Here is a 17,803-nt window from a genome sequence, read left to right as displayed (position 1 = left end):
AACTGTTTTTTTTAACTTTTAAACTACTACATCTTGGGGTTAGTTAATGGAAAATCTATACAGTAAATTTCCAGCAGAAACCTTTTATGTTTTCAAAGTGGTGAAAAAGCAACTCTTTCCTGAAATAGCATGGTATGTAATTATCTAAAGCCCCTTTCACACTGGCATGCTCTACCCTATTTGAATCTACACGGGCAGGACTCGATGTCATGCTGGTTGGGTACGCGATTTCACACTGCTTTTGATAAAGTAGGGTTGACCAGGGTGACAGACGCAAGTAATCAATACGTGTATCGATGCCCCGGAAGCAGCTTGTTGCAGACACTTCCACCCAAGCTTCTCTGGATTGAACCGTCAGCTCAAATGATGATAAGAGCTAATGTTTCATCATCCCTGCTGCAACCTGACTCATGGTGTGTCTCAAGCAACAAAAATATGGCTAAACAGAAATGTTCCTTGCGAAAGTGAAACCTTCGCTGTGACCCGGTTAACCAGGACCCGGTCCGTACCTGGGTAGGAGTGCCAATGTGAAAGGGACTTCAGAAGAACCAATACAGAACAGTACAGAATACACATAATAGGATATTAAAAGGTAATCATCACCCTGCAGAGTGGCTTAAATGGTGTGTATGCATCTTATTTAAAGGGAGAATGGTAATTAAACTATACCTATTTAAACCTAAGCATTACTTTGCAAAACTATGAAACTCACCACAGAGGATAATAGACGGACCTACCAAGTGCAATTGTATTATTGTAATTCCTGATTTTTTCCTTAAATATAATATAAAAATAATATATAATATTTGATTTAAAACTGTTTTAAAATTCTGTCCTGACATGTAGGTCAATCAGTCAAGCTTTTGAAAACACTCCGGAAAGTGAAAGTGGATTTCATTTTAAAAGCTTAAAAATGATTTCTTTTACAGTGTTGTCATAGGCTATACATGCATGGCTTTACGCAGACATTTTAAATTACCAATCAAATTTTAACTATAATAACCTTTTCAATACAGGATTTAATCTGTTTTCAAGCACTTACAGTAAGTAAAAGAAAAAACACTGTGTAACAATTTTTTTTATTTTTTTTTATTTTTGGTTCCTGGGTAGTAAGTGTTATTTCCTAATTGCTTATGCCTCAAAAGTATAGAAAATGGCTATTATTCCCCACAAACTTTGCTTTTGTGACCAGGACAGTGATATTTAGAAATTTACCTATTTTCCAGAACATTCCAGATAGATTCAGTGCTGAGTAAACTTCTAGAACTTTCTAGAACTTTCCAGTAATATAAATAGTAGTATAAATACAGGGGCCTTAAGCCCACCAGTTCAGTTTAGTTCCAGCTGCCTAAGTGGATACATATCTGCATTTTTCAGAGATGGCATCAAGAGACTGCAAGCATCCGGCAGACACATTTTGCTATGTCTGCAGCCAATTTATCAAGACAAGAGCGAAAAAGTACTCAGTGGAAGCATCTGCTAAGATATGTGAGGCCTACAAGGCATATTTCGGCATGCCTGTCGGGGATCAAAACAAACTCTGGGCACTTAATTTCACCTGCGAGCACTGCAAAAAAACTCTGGAAGGTAAGATGGACAATTGTTGCTCAGAATTTTATGTTATAAAATTTGTTAATTTTTAAAATTGTAAAAGTTTTTAATTTTAAAATGTTTTACAATTTTCAATGTTATTGAAAAAATATATCATATATGAAAAAATGTTGCGAGAATCTCTTACACATTAGTCATGGGTGAAATAAATGTATTTTTGTAGGATGGTACAGAGGGGAAAAGAGAGCCATGAAGTTCGCTATCCCAAGAATTTGGCAGGAACCCACTGACCACTCAAGCAACTGCTACTTCTGCATGGTGGACCCTTCCAAACGTCGGACTGGCAAGAATGCATCTGCTATCACGTATCCGGACCTTCCTTCATCCATCGCCCCGATGCCACACTGCCATGAGCTCCCAATACCCACTCCTCCGGAGAGAGAGCAGCCGTCTTTAGAAGAGAGCAGCAAGTCAGAGAGCGAGGAAGACATTGTAGATCCAGATGACAATTTCAGAGGTGGAGCTGAGGAGAGAAACCCATACCAAAAAGACCTCAACGACTTGATTAGAGATCTTGGTCTCACCAAGTCCAATGCCGAGCTTTTGACGTCTAGGCTCAAGCAGTGGAACTTGTTGGATGAAAGTGTGCAAGTCGCAGATCAGAGGAAGCGTCACCAACCTTTTCCAGCTTCTTTACCCGTCAAGATGGGCTCTGCTTCTGCCACAATGTGACCAGTCTGTTCGAGGCAATCGGAATCGCCTGTAACCAGAATGAGTGGCGCCTCTTCATTGACAGCTCATCCAGGAGCCTCAAAGCCATGCTGCTCCATAATGGTAACAACTACCCGTCTCTTCCCCTGGCTCACTCGGTGCACCTCAAAGAGGATTACAACAGCATCAAGACCTTGCTGGATGCCTTGAAGTATGATGAGTACGGCTGGGAGGTCATAGGAGACTTCAAAATGGTGGCATTCCTGATGGGTCTCCAAGGCGGTTTTACCAAGTTTCTCTGCTATCTTTGCCTTTGGGACAGCAGGGACACCAAGGCGCACTACCACAGGTGGGACTGGCCACAGCGGACCAAGTTCTCTGTGGGGAGGAACAACGTCAAGTGGGAGCCACTGGTGGACCCCCGGAAGGTGCTGATGCCACCACTGCACATCAAATTGGGCCTTATGAAACAACTTGTCAAAGCTGTAGATAAGGAGTCGGCAGCCTTCAAGTACCTTCAAGACTTCTTCCCTAAGCTGTCTGAGGCAAAGGTCAAAGCCGGTGTCTTCGTCGGACCACAGATAAAGAAGATCCTGGAGTGCAATGAATTCCCCAAGAAGCTCACTAGTAAGGAGAAAGCGGCTTGGAACAGCTTTGTCGCAGTGGTTTGGGGCTTCCTGGGCAATCACAAGGCCGAAAACTATGTGGAGCTGGTTGAGACTCTGGTGAAGAACTACGGCACAATGGACTGTAGGATGTCCCTCAAAGTCCATATCCTTGATGCTCATCTTGATAAATTCAAGCAGAACATAAGAGCGTACTCGGAGGAGCAAGGCGAGCGCTTCCACCAGGATATACTGGGCTTTGAACGCCGCTACCAATGACAGTATAATGAGAACATGATGGAAGACTACATTTGGGGTCTGATTCGTGAAAGTGATTTACAGTATAATCGTAAATCTCGAAAAACTACTCACTTCTAAATCTTTTGTCTGACTTTATGTGAACAAAAAGACACAAATTCACCCGTTTTCTCATTGGAAATAGGTCAATTTCAAAATATCACTGTCCTGGTCACAAAAGCAAAGTTTGTGGGGAATAATAGCCATTTTCTATACTTTTGAGGCATAAGCAATTAGGAAATAACACTTACTACCCAGGAACAAAAATTGTGTTACATAGTGAAATCATACTGGTACATGTGCATGAAAAAAATATAACTGAATTATTATACAAGTCACTATAGTTGCAAATCTTTTGAAAACACAATCACACAAACATCCAAGCCTAGTTATTGAAGTAACCAGTGCCAGACATAAGTCATTTTCCAGGACTAAAGACACTGGAGTTTAATGTATTTTACAGCTGTGGCCAAAAGTTTTGCATCATTCTATAGAGTTAACTCATTTTGCTTCATAAGGTAGAATGAAACCTGCTAGATAATGTTACGTTAACATATTGAATTACACACCGCTTGTAGTTTTCCATAGACTCCTTACCGAAAATCTGACTAAAACTGAAAAATGTCACATTTCAAAATCTAACATGAAATACTGTACTACTATTCTGGCTTCCGGTAGACTTTTGTAATATCATTTTGTTAATATTTTGATTACATGATGTTAAATAAAATATCTAAATTATGTTCATATAGTTAATTATTCATTTTTATAATGTCTCAATCCTACAATTCCAGGTGATGCAAATCTTTTGGCTATAGCTGTACAAACAAACACAATACACATGCTTCCATATATCCCAAGCAGAATTTCATATTCTAATGCAAGTCCAAGGGCATACAAATTTGTTATTGATTAATTAAAAGGGAACAGCAATATGCACATGTTTTAAATACCTTTTAAAGTACCGGTTATTTCCCTCTAAAATACACTGTTTTAGGGGGTCTCTGTATTTCTGGTCCGGTTATATTTGCTTTTTTGTATTATGGATTTATAATACAATCTGTTTTAATGGAAGAAAAAGACTGTACTACTTACATTGTTCACAGTGCATGCCGGTTGTCCCGAGTGGGCACTGACAGGTGTATCCATCAGGAATAGGAACACAAGTGGAGCCCTGGGCACAGCGTGGTGGGGGTGTGTGCTCAGCATCACAAACAGAGACTGTTTCTGTACAGAGCGCTCCCTTCCACTCTAATGGGCACTTACAGCTATTAAACAAAACAAACAAACAGGCAGTCAGCTGAAGGTTACAACTAATGACACAGTGCACGAAAACTGCATTGGAAAATGTTCAAATCATAATACATTTTACATAGTATAATATTTGATCTTTCATGTAAGAAACTCACTCAACTAAATCAATAACAGACCGTTACAAAAGAGAATGTGGTCATTTTCTTATATACAGTCATAAGTGATTCTGTAAAATATAATGCACAGTTCACAGCCTACCTCTGTAAAGCTTTGTGATGGTGGTCCACTATGAAAGGTGCTATATAAAGATATTATTATATTATATATTATATACAACAGCTACTATTCCATGCCTCTAACAATCCAAGTACGCATACTTTTTTCAGATTCCGTTTCCTTTTATAATTGGTCTTTGGTAATAAATATGGTGTCTTACCTCTTACTTTTACCATAGGATCAAAGGTTAGTCAATGTGACCTGTGGAATCCCCAGCAAATACTGAAGACTCTGCACAGCCTCGATGCAAACCGGTGCTCCCTTGCCTATCAGACTCACCCTGAACACCACACAGACGTGCCATTACCAAATAAGGGACTCAGGGACCCTGATATCTGAGGACTTTTAATCAGACCAAGAAAAATGCACCGTACAAGGCAAGTTTCATCCAGTAATGGTCCTGTAGTTTGCTATTTCATCAATACAGTACAAGGGTTGAGGTACAGTATATACATTTTAATCAACCGTTCTGTTAATTGTAATAATATGTGCAATCCTTTCCCATATTGTTAGCCCCTTGCTATCAAACCATATAGTGTATCTGATTGTATGGAATATACAAACAGAAATTACATTTAAAGAAAATGCAATCATATCTCCCAGTCATCCACACTAATGTTTAACAGCCAAGCCGTTCAATTTACTGCCTGTCTGGAACTGTTGTTCCCTTCCCTCTCCCAGGGATGGTCACGTTGCCCATTTTAACAAGATACAACATAGGTTGACTAAATCCTTGTCAGATCAGATGCTTCATCATCTGTTATCTGTTTTAATAACTTTTCTGATTAGGATTCTGAATTCCTCTTCATAATCTTCATAAACAGTGTATGTTGACAGGTTATTCACCATAGACTGGTCTTCTTGCCTGTCTACAATAATATTTAACATGTTTCTTGTCACTGTAAACTCTTGTTAGGTCTGATTTTGTACCACACACAGTTATTTATTTTATGATCTTGTGTTTGAGACAATGCTGTCTATTCAAAATTGTTTGAGACTTACATACAGTAAAGGGATAATTATTTACTGTAACTTTTGTACACTTTGGTAGTTTTTAATTGAAGCCTGCATGGTACTGAGAGATTTTCTTCATAGAATTTTGCCTGAAGTCAAAACTACTGCTCTCCTACCAAATGTGGTTCATAGCAAACAATGTAACATCAGTCTAAAGCCCTGGGACTTTGTTTTACCAGCACAACCAAGCCCATTCACCAGCAGAAAAAGCACACTGTGAAGTGTTTATGTTAGATATCACATTTAAAATACTTACTACACAGTAGAACCTCTGTCAATACATGTTCCTCCATTTTTACATTGGACCAGACTACATGGTGTGTCGTCACACTGCCCAACACTGCGGCCAGCACTGGGGTGTCCTTCTGGCTTTCCTGGTGTTCGAAATCGTCCATTTCTGATCGTCTGAACTTGTAAATCAAAGATGCAGCCTTTATAAAACACAAAAAAACAAAACTGTCTTCATTAAATGCAGCAGTTTTTTTCCCAATTAGGGCTTCATATTTTCTGTAATAATTGATCTAAATAGCTTTTTGTATTGTACTTTCCCTTTAAGTGAACACCATAAAATGTTCACAGACATTTCCAAATTGTCCATTCATGCATAATAATAACCCAAGTAAATTGTTTCTAAGTATGCTCTGTTTTAACAACAAACACTAAGTAAGGGTCTGGCATGATTATAACATGCACAGGAAGTAACTGAAATTGATACTAAGAAAATGCAAAAATAAATGTAGTTATCAATAGAAATAATAACATTGCAAAATATGCCAAGATTAGATTTTTCTATTGTAGAAAGTATGGCATTGTTCTTCTCTGATTCTTCTTTTACTAATTTCAAATGATCTTCCACGCTTCATGTGACTTGATTTGATCTATATTTTTTATTGTAATATGTAAAACACTCAAATATGTAAAACACAATAATAAATCTGTGTCTCAGACAGTATGTCATCTGTTAAATGCATTACCAGCATTGGATGCCTACTAATGTATTAAATATTATATATATATATATAATTATAAAAGCATTTACTGTACGTGATCCAACTGCTGCTTGTCTGCTATGGCACATGGAACCTAAAAAATATGTATAACACACAAGTTAGCACAAGAAGTCTGTATATCTGTTTAATATGGTGATTCCTGTTGTATCTATTGGAAATGTGTTTAGAAATACAAAGCCCCACTAATGTCGAAATCTAAGACCACAGCTTTCCAATTGTTGGCTGCAGGACAGCCTGAGGAATTAGCTTATGTTCTGGCAGTGTTGTTTACTATATTTCCACCTTTAAAGAACTAGGTGGTTCTATAAGTTACTGTATTATTTTCTCTGTAAGTCCTAATTCTGATTACAGTAACTTGGCTGATGTGCGAATGTGGCTGTGTGGAATGTTACGGGATAATATTCAGAAGACTAATTGCTAGTCTAATCCTTCTTAGGCCTGCTAGGATCTTGTTTCCATTCAACAGTAATAAGTCGGGAAAACTGAAAAGCAGCATTGACAGGAAAGATCACAAGAGTCACATGAAGGTTATATTAGTTATTTATTACAATTTTCATCAGATTCATACTGATGATGGGTCATATATTAAACTGAAATGCTTGTGTCTACAAAGCGTTGGCAGTCCAGTAATTTAAGCTTGTGTTCCATGACTGTATAGTACTTAACTGGCAAATATGTCACCTATTTATTTTATATTAATTAACACTAATTCTTTTTGTTATTAATTTACAACTGTGTTTCAGTAATGGAAGCTCTGAGGACTTGACGGTAGGGTCAATTAAGACTATTATTAAACCCTGTGATTGAAATTGTCACAAAACCACAGTTTGCACAGTTGTCCTCTTGTCAAAAGTCAATCTAGCAATTGAAAAAAAACAAAAACAAAAAACAATTGCCCTGTGATGTCATACACCAGCTCCGCTCAGCTCAGTGTTCCTACACCAAAACATGTTTTTGTTTTAATAACACAGCAGCCTAAAGTAAAATTAAGAATACTTGAACATAGAGAAACAATGACATCTAGTGGAGAAAGAAACTACTGAGGCAGATCATAGCTGCAGCTCTGATTAGTTGCTAGTTCATAGAACCACATGTCAAGTAAAGATGTTTGTGTTGCATTAAGTGCAATTAATGGTTATCAGTGTTTTTGGAATTTATACTAGGAATAAAAAAATATAGCAGTTGAGTTTTTTTAAGCCAACAGTTTCTTCAAAAGGGTTTAATAAAGCAACTATGTTATTTTGGGGTGTATAAACTGGGAATTACAGCAAATAGAAAGGATACATTGCCCTGGAGAGAAATGGGGAAAAGTAATAGTAATACATTACAGGGGATTATAGTTAGAAATACAAAGGAAAACAATTTTTATTTGAGTGCACTGGAGGCTGTTGAATGATATCTATATACACACACATACACACACACACTGCTGTGCAAAATGTCTTCCTTCTGCCAATTCTGTTGTCAATTCAACACTTGTCTTCTTTCTATTCCTTAAGGATATTATCTTCATGTATTGCTCATCCTTGTTAGACAGCTTTTTGGGTCTTCCAGTCCTGGGTTTGTCAATTACTGATGATGTTTCTCTGTGCTTGTTGATTATGCTTTGGCTACCACACCTTGAAAATCGAGTGATGCGAGCTATTTCACTCAATGTTTTTCCTTCAAGGTTGTTATAATAGTAGAAAACACTAGTGGAGGCTTTGAGTAAATTGCTGATGCTCATAATGCATCAGAGTAGAAAAATGCAACATGTCTAAGACTTTTTCTGCAGGCATGCTTTATTTTAATTAAGCATAACAACAGCCCTTTTCAAATCCCACCCTTGTAAGCAATGTACTAAAGGATCACTTTGTTTATCTCAAGCAGGCAGGATGTGTGCTCCTGTAAGGTCACAAGAATTTGATTAGCAGCTTATGAGGTCTCATTGTACATTGCTTTTTAAAGGTTACAGTTCCATATGAGAGGAAGCAACTCAATTGTTACTTTCATTAGTTTACTATCTGTAATGCGTTTTCTGTGCCAACACTATAAAGGAATTGTATTTCTCTACAAGCTTCTTGGCATGAATAGACTGCTCAAACTCCTATTCCTTTAAAGTGAACGTTTTTATATGTATAGCAGGGCTTTTATGATTTCTAAAATATTTAAATCCACCTTGGTTGCTTCAGAAGATTGGCTAAGTTGTATTCATGTTTAAATTAGAATATACCCCATTTTTCTAAGCGCATGATAAGACTTCAGTCAGTACAAAAGACTATTTTGTTCATGGTTAACACGTCATTTACAAGTAGAAAAAGCTATGCGGTACCAATCACACTAAATTTAAACTAATTTAGATTCCAAATGTATGTCACTTAAAATAGGATTGCAAAACCTGTGAAGACCTTACCTTGAAAGCCATTGCTGAAGTGGGAACCTGCTGGAAGCAGTTCTGGTGTATACTCATTATATCCTCCTACATAAAACTGGCTGAAAACATTCAGACCCACCAACTGTCCAGGGGAAGAGCCTGTTTTATTCCTCTGGTCATCCACCTTAAGAAAAACGTAATTGTTACTGCCTCACTAATACTATTAGGTTTAATATACTGGAGTGGTTTAGGTGGAAATGGGACACAATACAGTAACTGTGATCAATGTAATTGTAGTCTGTTACTAGTATGATCTTGGAGTTTATATTATGCTGCAGTTGACATAGTTTAGCCACAGTGATTGACAAATTGAGGCATGCTCTGCAGAGCACACTGTGGATATTACTACTGTTTACTGCATTTTAATTGAAGTCATACATCCACTGAGATGCAATACAGATGTATGTACACCATTTTTGGGAGGGAAAGGTAATGTCACACTTATTTGAGAATTTGTCAGGCTAGAGTTTGACCTTTATGGGAATGAGATAATGCCAGACCACTCCTATGCATTGTGATTATGCCCAAACATTACCCAAAACCGATTTTTATTTATGTATTTATTTATTACTTATTAATATTTTATGAAACAGAAGGTGTTCCTGTAAGAAGAGAAATGAAAGCTAACTTGCTTTATGAAAGGAACACACGGCATAGGTGCAGAAAGATGAACCTGTGTTGTATTTGATGTATGTTACTATAAACATAAACATAAAACAACTGTGTACTGATCATGTTTATTTAGATTTAATCTCCTCATGTAAAAGCCAGACGAGTTGGAATTATTCTCCAGGGTTACCCCAATTGTGTCTATCTATTTGGAAATAAAAATAAATAAAAACCATTAACGCGGTAGCCTAATAAATACATTGCAGACCTATGCTTTTAAATAAAGTAACTAGTAACTCACCTTTAACCATCCAGTTTTAAGTGATCTGCCAAAATGGATAATATGGATATCACGTTCCAGATTGAGAGGCTCGCTTAATATGGTAGCAACACCAGAGCCCAGATTGAATTTATAAACAATTCGGCCTTTTCGCAGACCCAATGCTAGGAAATCATCTCCATTGAGACCTAATGAGAAAAAAAAAATATGTTGAATATATGAAATTAAATACTGGAAAAAGATTGTTAACAGACTATATCAATAGATAGACATGCTTAATGTAGGAGTTTCAAAGATCTTATCCCATTTAAAATCTATACAGATAGGAGATTTTTTTTTTTTTTTTTTTTTTTTTTTTTTAAAGCTATACGTAATTCCAACTGACTGTTCTGGTTTATCAGCCCTATTCGATGGAATTATGTAAATAACAGCACCAGTCCAGTAACAGTATATATATATATATATATATATATATATATATATATATATATATATATATATATATATATATATAATATATATAGTCCAAAGGTGTTGGTTGTCCAAAAGAGTGTTACTTATAAAATGTCTACATTTAGGCAACATAAAAGAAAATAACAGAGAACCAAGTCCCACTGATTCCATCAACCAGTCCTATTGTTTTGTGAAAACCAGATAAATGAAAAGTCCACAAGATGGACTAGATGGGACGCATGAGGATTAACAGATGACAACACATCAACTTAGAAGTCACTGGAATCTTACCTTGTCCTTTCTGCCCAGTGAAGACAATAAGGTTATCTTTCACTGCAGACCTGTTGTTAGCTAAGGTGAATTTTAACTGGAACTCAAAGTAAAAGCTCATATTGTGGATTGTAAAATATGCCAAAAAGGAGGTGGATCCAAATTCATCTATTCCACTAAATCTTGGCCGAGTAACACTGACAGCTGTAGAAGCAATGATAAAAATTATGGTTTAAAAAAAGTTAGATTTTGAAGTAGATAAACCCAAAATGAAAAACTATAAAAAACATCCTCCACAATACATTGTAGACATTGAAAAACTTGTGTTTATTGTCCAGTAATTGACTTGGATACACGCTGTTATAATTGAGGATACAGCAGTGCCATGAATCTAGAACAAAGGCATAATATCAGTAACATCCATCACCCAACATGGCTGTAAATTCAAAATGGTATGAAGGAAATGTTGCTGATTATAATGTATACCAACGGTGTATACAGAATAGTATAGAACAGAATGGGTATTTATGACCATAAGGAAAGCAAATGAGGAGTTAGTAGTATAGTAAAACATACTATGTGGCTTATAGTATGTGGAATCATTTTTTGCATTCTCAGGATACATATGAAAATATAAATGTGTCATATAGATGGATGGATGGATGGATGTACAGACAGAGAGACACCTCTATATATCCACACAATCTGACACATTCAATAAATTGCACTAAATAATGTTTCTTAAAAAAAAAAAAAACAGATGGAGCATGACATGCGTAAATGTACAACTGCCTCCACTATATATGCTTTTTACTTTGTGGTCTTTGAGGATTACTAGTTGGTCTTGAGACACCCCTGACTAGTGTATTTGTTACCCCAGGTTGTTGCTGGACTTTGGGAAATTAGATGCTATTTCTAGTGGTTCATACTGAGAACACCAAGCTAATGGGAGAGACATTCTTATTTTGAGAATTACTGTCTGAAAGCCTACAAACTGCTGCATTCTTCAAAGGCACATAGGAAAACGACAGAAAAAAAATTACATCCCACTCATTTATTCACAGTAGAGACCTTTCTTCTCTTGATTGATTTTAAAATTGAAACAGCACATTCCAATGGAAATGCCGTTTGATATTTTATAACTGTAGTTTAAAAGATACAACTATAAATGTGTTTAATTATATATATGTATATTTATATATATATATATATATATATATATATATATATATATATATATATATATAATATATTCAAATAAAATAACCAAAAGATTTTCATTAGAGGAAAAGGGGAACCAGTGATAATATTGCTAATAATAGTATGAAATGTGATTTATAGCTCTTTTTATTAGAACTTTTAAACATCATCTGTAAAACCAGATTATACTGGACAACAAACACACATTAAACCAGTGACATACTATAGATGGAGCTCTTGGTTTAAGTTAGTTCAGAGGCAGTCTTTGTATTCCGATCTGAAATGATGTATTGAACCAGAGACGAGCAGTTGTTTTCCAATTTTACATTTTACTTCAACATGAATGAACAGCACTACAATACATACAGGCAATAAACAGATCTGCAAATGTATGCTTCATTGTTTTTTTTTTTAAATATATTACTATTAATAATAATTTAAGTGGGCCATTTTAAAATCTCTTTGTGAAAATATGTTATAAAATTTGCTTTGAGGGCACAGGGCTGGAAAATAGTATCACCGGGTTTCACTTTGAGGACAGAACAAAGTGCTTTTCTCCTGTGTTCCCAGGCAAAGATGAAGAACTGCCATATATTTACCTCCCAAACAGAACCAAGTACTTCCATATTTCGCTCAGAGTGTTACACTAAGTACTGTCATACCTTTGCTCTTAAACCAAATATAACTAGCATTTATCCTTTTACCCCAAGGTAAGAACTAAGTAGTCATTCCTGTCAGCAGAGAAGAAAGTCTTCTTAACATTTTTTTTTTAATTGGTAATTTACATTTAACTGTAAAGTCAGAACCTCTTTAAATTCACATTAGTTGCTCCTCAACAGCCTAAGGGCGTGTGGCAATGTTGTCCACCCCTGTGTGTATTTCAGTGTTATATGTTGAGTGTTGGTTGTTAATGTTGGTGTATAGTCATTGGTACACGGGATATAAATGGGTCTGTGGAACATGAGTTGTTTAAAATGTATATTTGTATTTAGGCACGAGGATTGCACAGCACTTCACGTGCAGGTAAAATGTAATATGCGAGCACGGGGAATTGCACTTTATTAATTCACGTGCAGTTGTACCGAGACTCCAATTGAATGATTGATTAGCAATCGAGTCTCGGTATAGCTGCATAAAAGCTGCATGTTTTCACCCACTCTGGGTTGTGTGTTCGGTGAGTGGAGAACGGATGAGAGGAGAAAGTAAAAACAAAAGTAAATAATTGTTTTGACTCACCGTGTTTGTTTGTCTGTTACTCCAGTGTTTGTTTAAGTGTTGATCCGTTTTCTTTCATCTCTTTATTTTGGCTAAAGTGCCGTGTCCTGTGATTTGTTTGTCTTGCAACCTTTTATTTTCTGCTTGTTTAATTATTAAATGCTGAGCGGTAACAATCGCTCAGCTTCACCTCTCTCTCTCTTGTTTATTTGTTGGTTCCTGTTTCTTGTCTGACGTCATCCACTGCAGCCGTCTTTGAGAAAGGGAGTCATTTATGAACAGGCACTAAATGTGGCTTTAAAGTGCACATTAAGTAAATCCAAATTTACTGTCCCGTTTACTAACAGAGAACGCATTAATTTACGTGCACATTGTTTGGCTCATTTACATACCATAGCATGCACTACATGTACTGTGAGCGATTATTTAATGTGCACGATAATGCCCAAGTCTTACCTGTGACCATGTGATATAAAAAAAAACCAGCATCCCAGGCGTATCTTTTGGTCAGTGGCTTATTGTGAAATGTGGAGGTGGTTTACACTGACTGAAAATGAGTTTATTTTTTCTTATTATAATACCTTGTTTGGTCCAGTGCTTTATTTAAACACTCTACTATCTGTACCAATGTAATAAACTATAAAATAAAATCTAAGAAATTATAACATTAGTTTATGATTATTCACGCTTAATATAACCTGTTATTTACAGATAATGTTCACTGCTCTACATGAAAACTTTAATGCATGTAATGCCTCCATGATGCCAGACAGATTTCAGACCAGAAACATAGGTTTAAATAGAGCACCTATCAGTGGTTATTGCTCACTTTAAGGTGCACACTACGATCACCCTTTTGTAAATGTGGTGTGAACGAAGCTCATCTCATCATTCAGAGTGGGGTGCCTCATTTAAATATATTATCATGCAAATTGCATCTTCATTCCAATTACCATAGTGTGGCACAATAAAATCAGTGTGTGCCATAATATGCCCACTACTTTGTGTGATAATTAATAAAATTGCAATAGTAACGGAAATCATGAATGTGCACACTAATTGCAATCATGGTGCACCATTTTGTAAATGAGGCCCTAAGTATAACAAATACAGACATATGCTGTATCTATGTATTTCAGGGAGAGAAAAAAAAGAATGCAAATAGGTTTTATTGAACTATTTGTTTTGTACCAGCAACTGCCATGCATTATCCATTTGAGATACTAAATATGATAATTATTGTATTTATCTTTGCTCACAGATGTGGCCATTATGACTGGCAAATTAATGTCTCTCTTTACTAACTCCATCAATGATAATTCTGTAAACTGATAATTTAAGACCTCCCCGTAAAACAAGTTATGAAATGGCTTCCCACAATGGTTTAATTATACAGAGTGAATAAGACATAATTTGGAATAAATAGAATATTTCATACACATTAGATTTGTATCTGTAACCTTTTTAAAATGGACTGTGAAAAACCTGAGCAGATGTGTTATTACTAGCTGAATGGACCAAGCTGAGAAAAAAAAAAAAGCCTGTTGTTTGAATAAGCACTGTTTATGCAAATTAGCTCTACACTGCATAGTATTGTTTATGGGTATCAGAGATACATCTGCTTCTAAATAATACAGAACAATTGAAAGGGGTGCTTTCTTTGATGCACTAAAACAAATGCTGATTTGCAGATACAATTAATGAACTTAAAGACATGCATCTGAATATAATAAAATGTTAAACATTTAACAGACGTGTATTTACAGAATGTTTAATCAATTGAAGAAAGAAAATGGAGAGTGTGTGCACATTGAATCCCAGCTGCCATGAGATGGTTTCTCACCACATGCTTAGGAACTCTTGTTGGTTGTTTTGACACCCTGCATGTTACTTGTTACCTAACATGTTACTGCATGCTAGTACTGGATGTCCATACCATTTTGGAAGGTTAGTCTTAGATGGGGAGGGGTACTGTACATGTAGAATCTGTACTTACATGGGAGACTTCTTGAACATGGAAAAACTTGTGCTGCTCAAAGTGGCATAGTAGGGGGTTCTCTTCCTGCACTCTTCCTAAACTGTACTGCGGAAGGAACCATCCATCGGATTACACATTAAACCAGGTTTAACCTGGTATTATAATGGATTCCCATTGACATCAAGAGTGAAGGTGTTAACCCTGTGTGATTAATTAAATTCAAGAAAGGAAAGGATGTACAAGGACTATGGGCACTATTCATACAACTACTTGCAGACTGCCCTAATAAAACGAATTTTGTTTCAAACTAACGAAAGTCGCCCATATTGCTATTCATAAAATGATCTGGGTGACTGTCGCAAAGCACTTTATTAATTATTAATGTTCCCTGGGTGGTGTCGGTAGCTGTTGCAAAAAAAAAAAAAAAAAAAAAAAAAAAAAAAAAAACCCAGAATCCACCAACAGTAGCCTACTACTGAAACCGGAGTCTGCAGCTGCCAGTCACGGGCAGCCTGCAAAACCTGATTCCGATGCGCCTATCACGTCTGCCAAAAATTAAGGACATGTCATAATTTAGATTTTTTTTTTTTTAAATATTTAAATACTTCATATTTTCGTTTTGTTTGGCAACTCTGGTTAACATTTCCAAGACCAAAATAAAAAAAATAAATAAACAAAAAGCACTGTAGGAGGATGTTTGAATAATACTGCAGTTCTAGTAGTAATAATAATAATAATAATAATAATAATAATAATAATAATAATAATAATAATAATAATACTTTTGAAAAAATGTTAATCTTACAAATTCTCAAATATAATAATAATAATAATAATAATAATAATAATAATAATAATAATAATAATAATAATAATAATAATAATAATAACATCGAAATGCGTCCCTTAGTTAATTCCCGTTCAAATACAAATACTTGGTCACTTTCAAAGTGCGGTATAACGTGTGACATGTATATTTACCTAGCAAAAACACCACGCGCTATTATTGGTTAAAATAAATAAAAATAAATAAATAAATAAATAGAATCCCTTTCGAACACAAGTCTCACACTGAGGCTCGATCAGTGTTTTTTGCAATACCAAGCAAGCCCAAGTTTCCCACCGACTATATATTTATATTAAACATTTTCCTTCAATAAAGCTACAGATCCCCCCCCCACAAAAAAAAAATAAATAAAAATAAAATAAAATAATCACGGGTATGTCATGTATGTGAAGTAATAAAATAGGTCTTTTAAAAAACAGTCTGCCGAGGATGTCGTTAGTTTAGACTTGACTGTAGAAAGCGTTCAATAACTCCAAGTTATCGGCAGCATTTTGATGTTGTTCTCTCTTATGAATAGCAGGTTGACGCTCAGGACCGATGAAAAGTTTATGCTAATGAAGTAATCGAATAACCTTTCTCTCAATTCATTAAAAACATGGCTTCATAAACGAAAATCACTGCACATCTGAATTCTGTCCTATCAATAGCAACTGCGGCTATGGACGAAATCCGATCATGTACTCCTGTTTTCTCATTTCAACAGGCGTTAGCCTTTTACGAGTAGACCCCTATGTTACCATTTGGGGATACTAACAATACAGGAAACTCAGTAATGCAAGCAAACAAATTATATATATATATATATATATATATATATATATATATATATATATATATATATATATATATATATATATATATATATATATATATATATAAATTGATTTAGCTTTATATAGTTCAGGTTCAACCAGCTGTTTCTAAACATCTGTTATCTAAAGAGCATTCTCCGTTTTTGTACAATTACTTGTTCTGGTCAACCAATTAAATGTAAAATTGAATGTAAAATGCTTGTAAAATAGACAGTAAAATGCAAGTAAGAAAACTGTTGAAGCCTTGTGTTGCTGCTACAAACATTTTTTTAAAGAAATTATAATAGCTGTCCAGTGATCAATCTGAAACAAACACATTGGAAATGTGAAAAAACACCTACTAAATTTCAAGAAATCACTGGGGCAGCCTTGCCCAGCACAAAGCAAATAGGCACAACTGTAAAACCAATGGGGGCCAAGGTTGCCCCAATTGTTTCTTCTAACTTGTATCAAAAACACAAGATACATTAGAAGAAACAATTGGGGCAACCTTGGCCAGCACCAAGCAAATAGGCACAACTGTATCATTAAATAACAGTATGCATAGTATACAATGTCAGAGCGCACAGTATACAAAGAGTGTACACAGTAGACAGTGTTACTTGGAACCGGCACAGATATAGTGAACACACATTAATATATTATAACAATATCTAAATAATATACAATATATTTTACACATAACCGGAACAGGAAAAGAACATGGTGACAAGTAAAAGTATATATATTTTTTAATTATTTATTTAAACTCTGAGGAGTAGAATATTGCACAGCCGAAGGAGTGTTAAGGATCCTAGGAAGGACGGCACTTGAGCCGCAGGCTTCGAGCGGGGCAATAGGCCGCGGCGGGACTTTACCAGCACTCGGCTGAAAACACAAGAAAAGCTAGAAATAAACAATTTTACTTCGGCGATTCTATATTTAAATTCAACATTTGAAAGGCAAAGCTAAAAAATGTGAAAGAAGGGTAATTAGAAAGGTGATAATTTAATATCAGCACTCTCAAGA

General features: G+C 35.6%; 1 protein-coding gene across 1 annotated transcript in view; it reads right to left on the bottom strand.

Moving 5' to 3' along the window:
• The window catches only part of eys (eyes shut homolog), a 380,525-nt gene that overhangs the window by 12,216 nt on the left and 350,506 nt on the right, over positions 1 to 17,803 (bottom strand). Inside the window, exons 44-48 of the mRNA XM_041251458.1 lie at positions 10,765 to 10,947; positions 10,042 to 10,208; positions 9,111 to 9,255; positions 5,965 to 6,139; positions 4,260 to 4,432 (exon numbers count right to left, since the gene is read on the bottom strand). Coding sequence (XP_041107392.1) covers positions 4,260 to 4,432; positions 5,965 to 6,139; positions 9,111 to 9,255; positions 10,042 to 10,208; positions 10,765 to 10,947 — 843 coding nt within the window. The remainder of the gene's footprint in view (positions 1 to 4,259; positions 4,433 to 5,964; positions 6,140 to 9,110; positions 9,256 to 10,041; positions 10,209 to 10,764; positions 10,948 to 17,803) is intronic.

Source organism: Polyodon spathula, chromosome 5, assembly GCF_017654505.1.
Source record: "Polyodon spathula isolate WHYD16114869_AA chromosome 5, ASM1765450v1, whole genome shotgun sequence".
Classification (NCBI taxonomy): Eukaryota; Metazoa; Chordata; class Actinopteri; order Acipenseriformes; family Polyodontidae; genus Polyodon; species Polyodon spathula.
The sequence above is the reverse complement of the archived record's forward strand: the minus strand, read 5'-3'. Positions and strand labels throughout refer to the sequence as shown.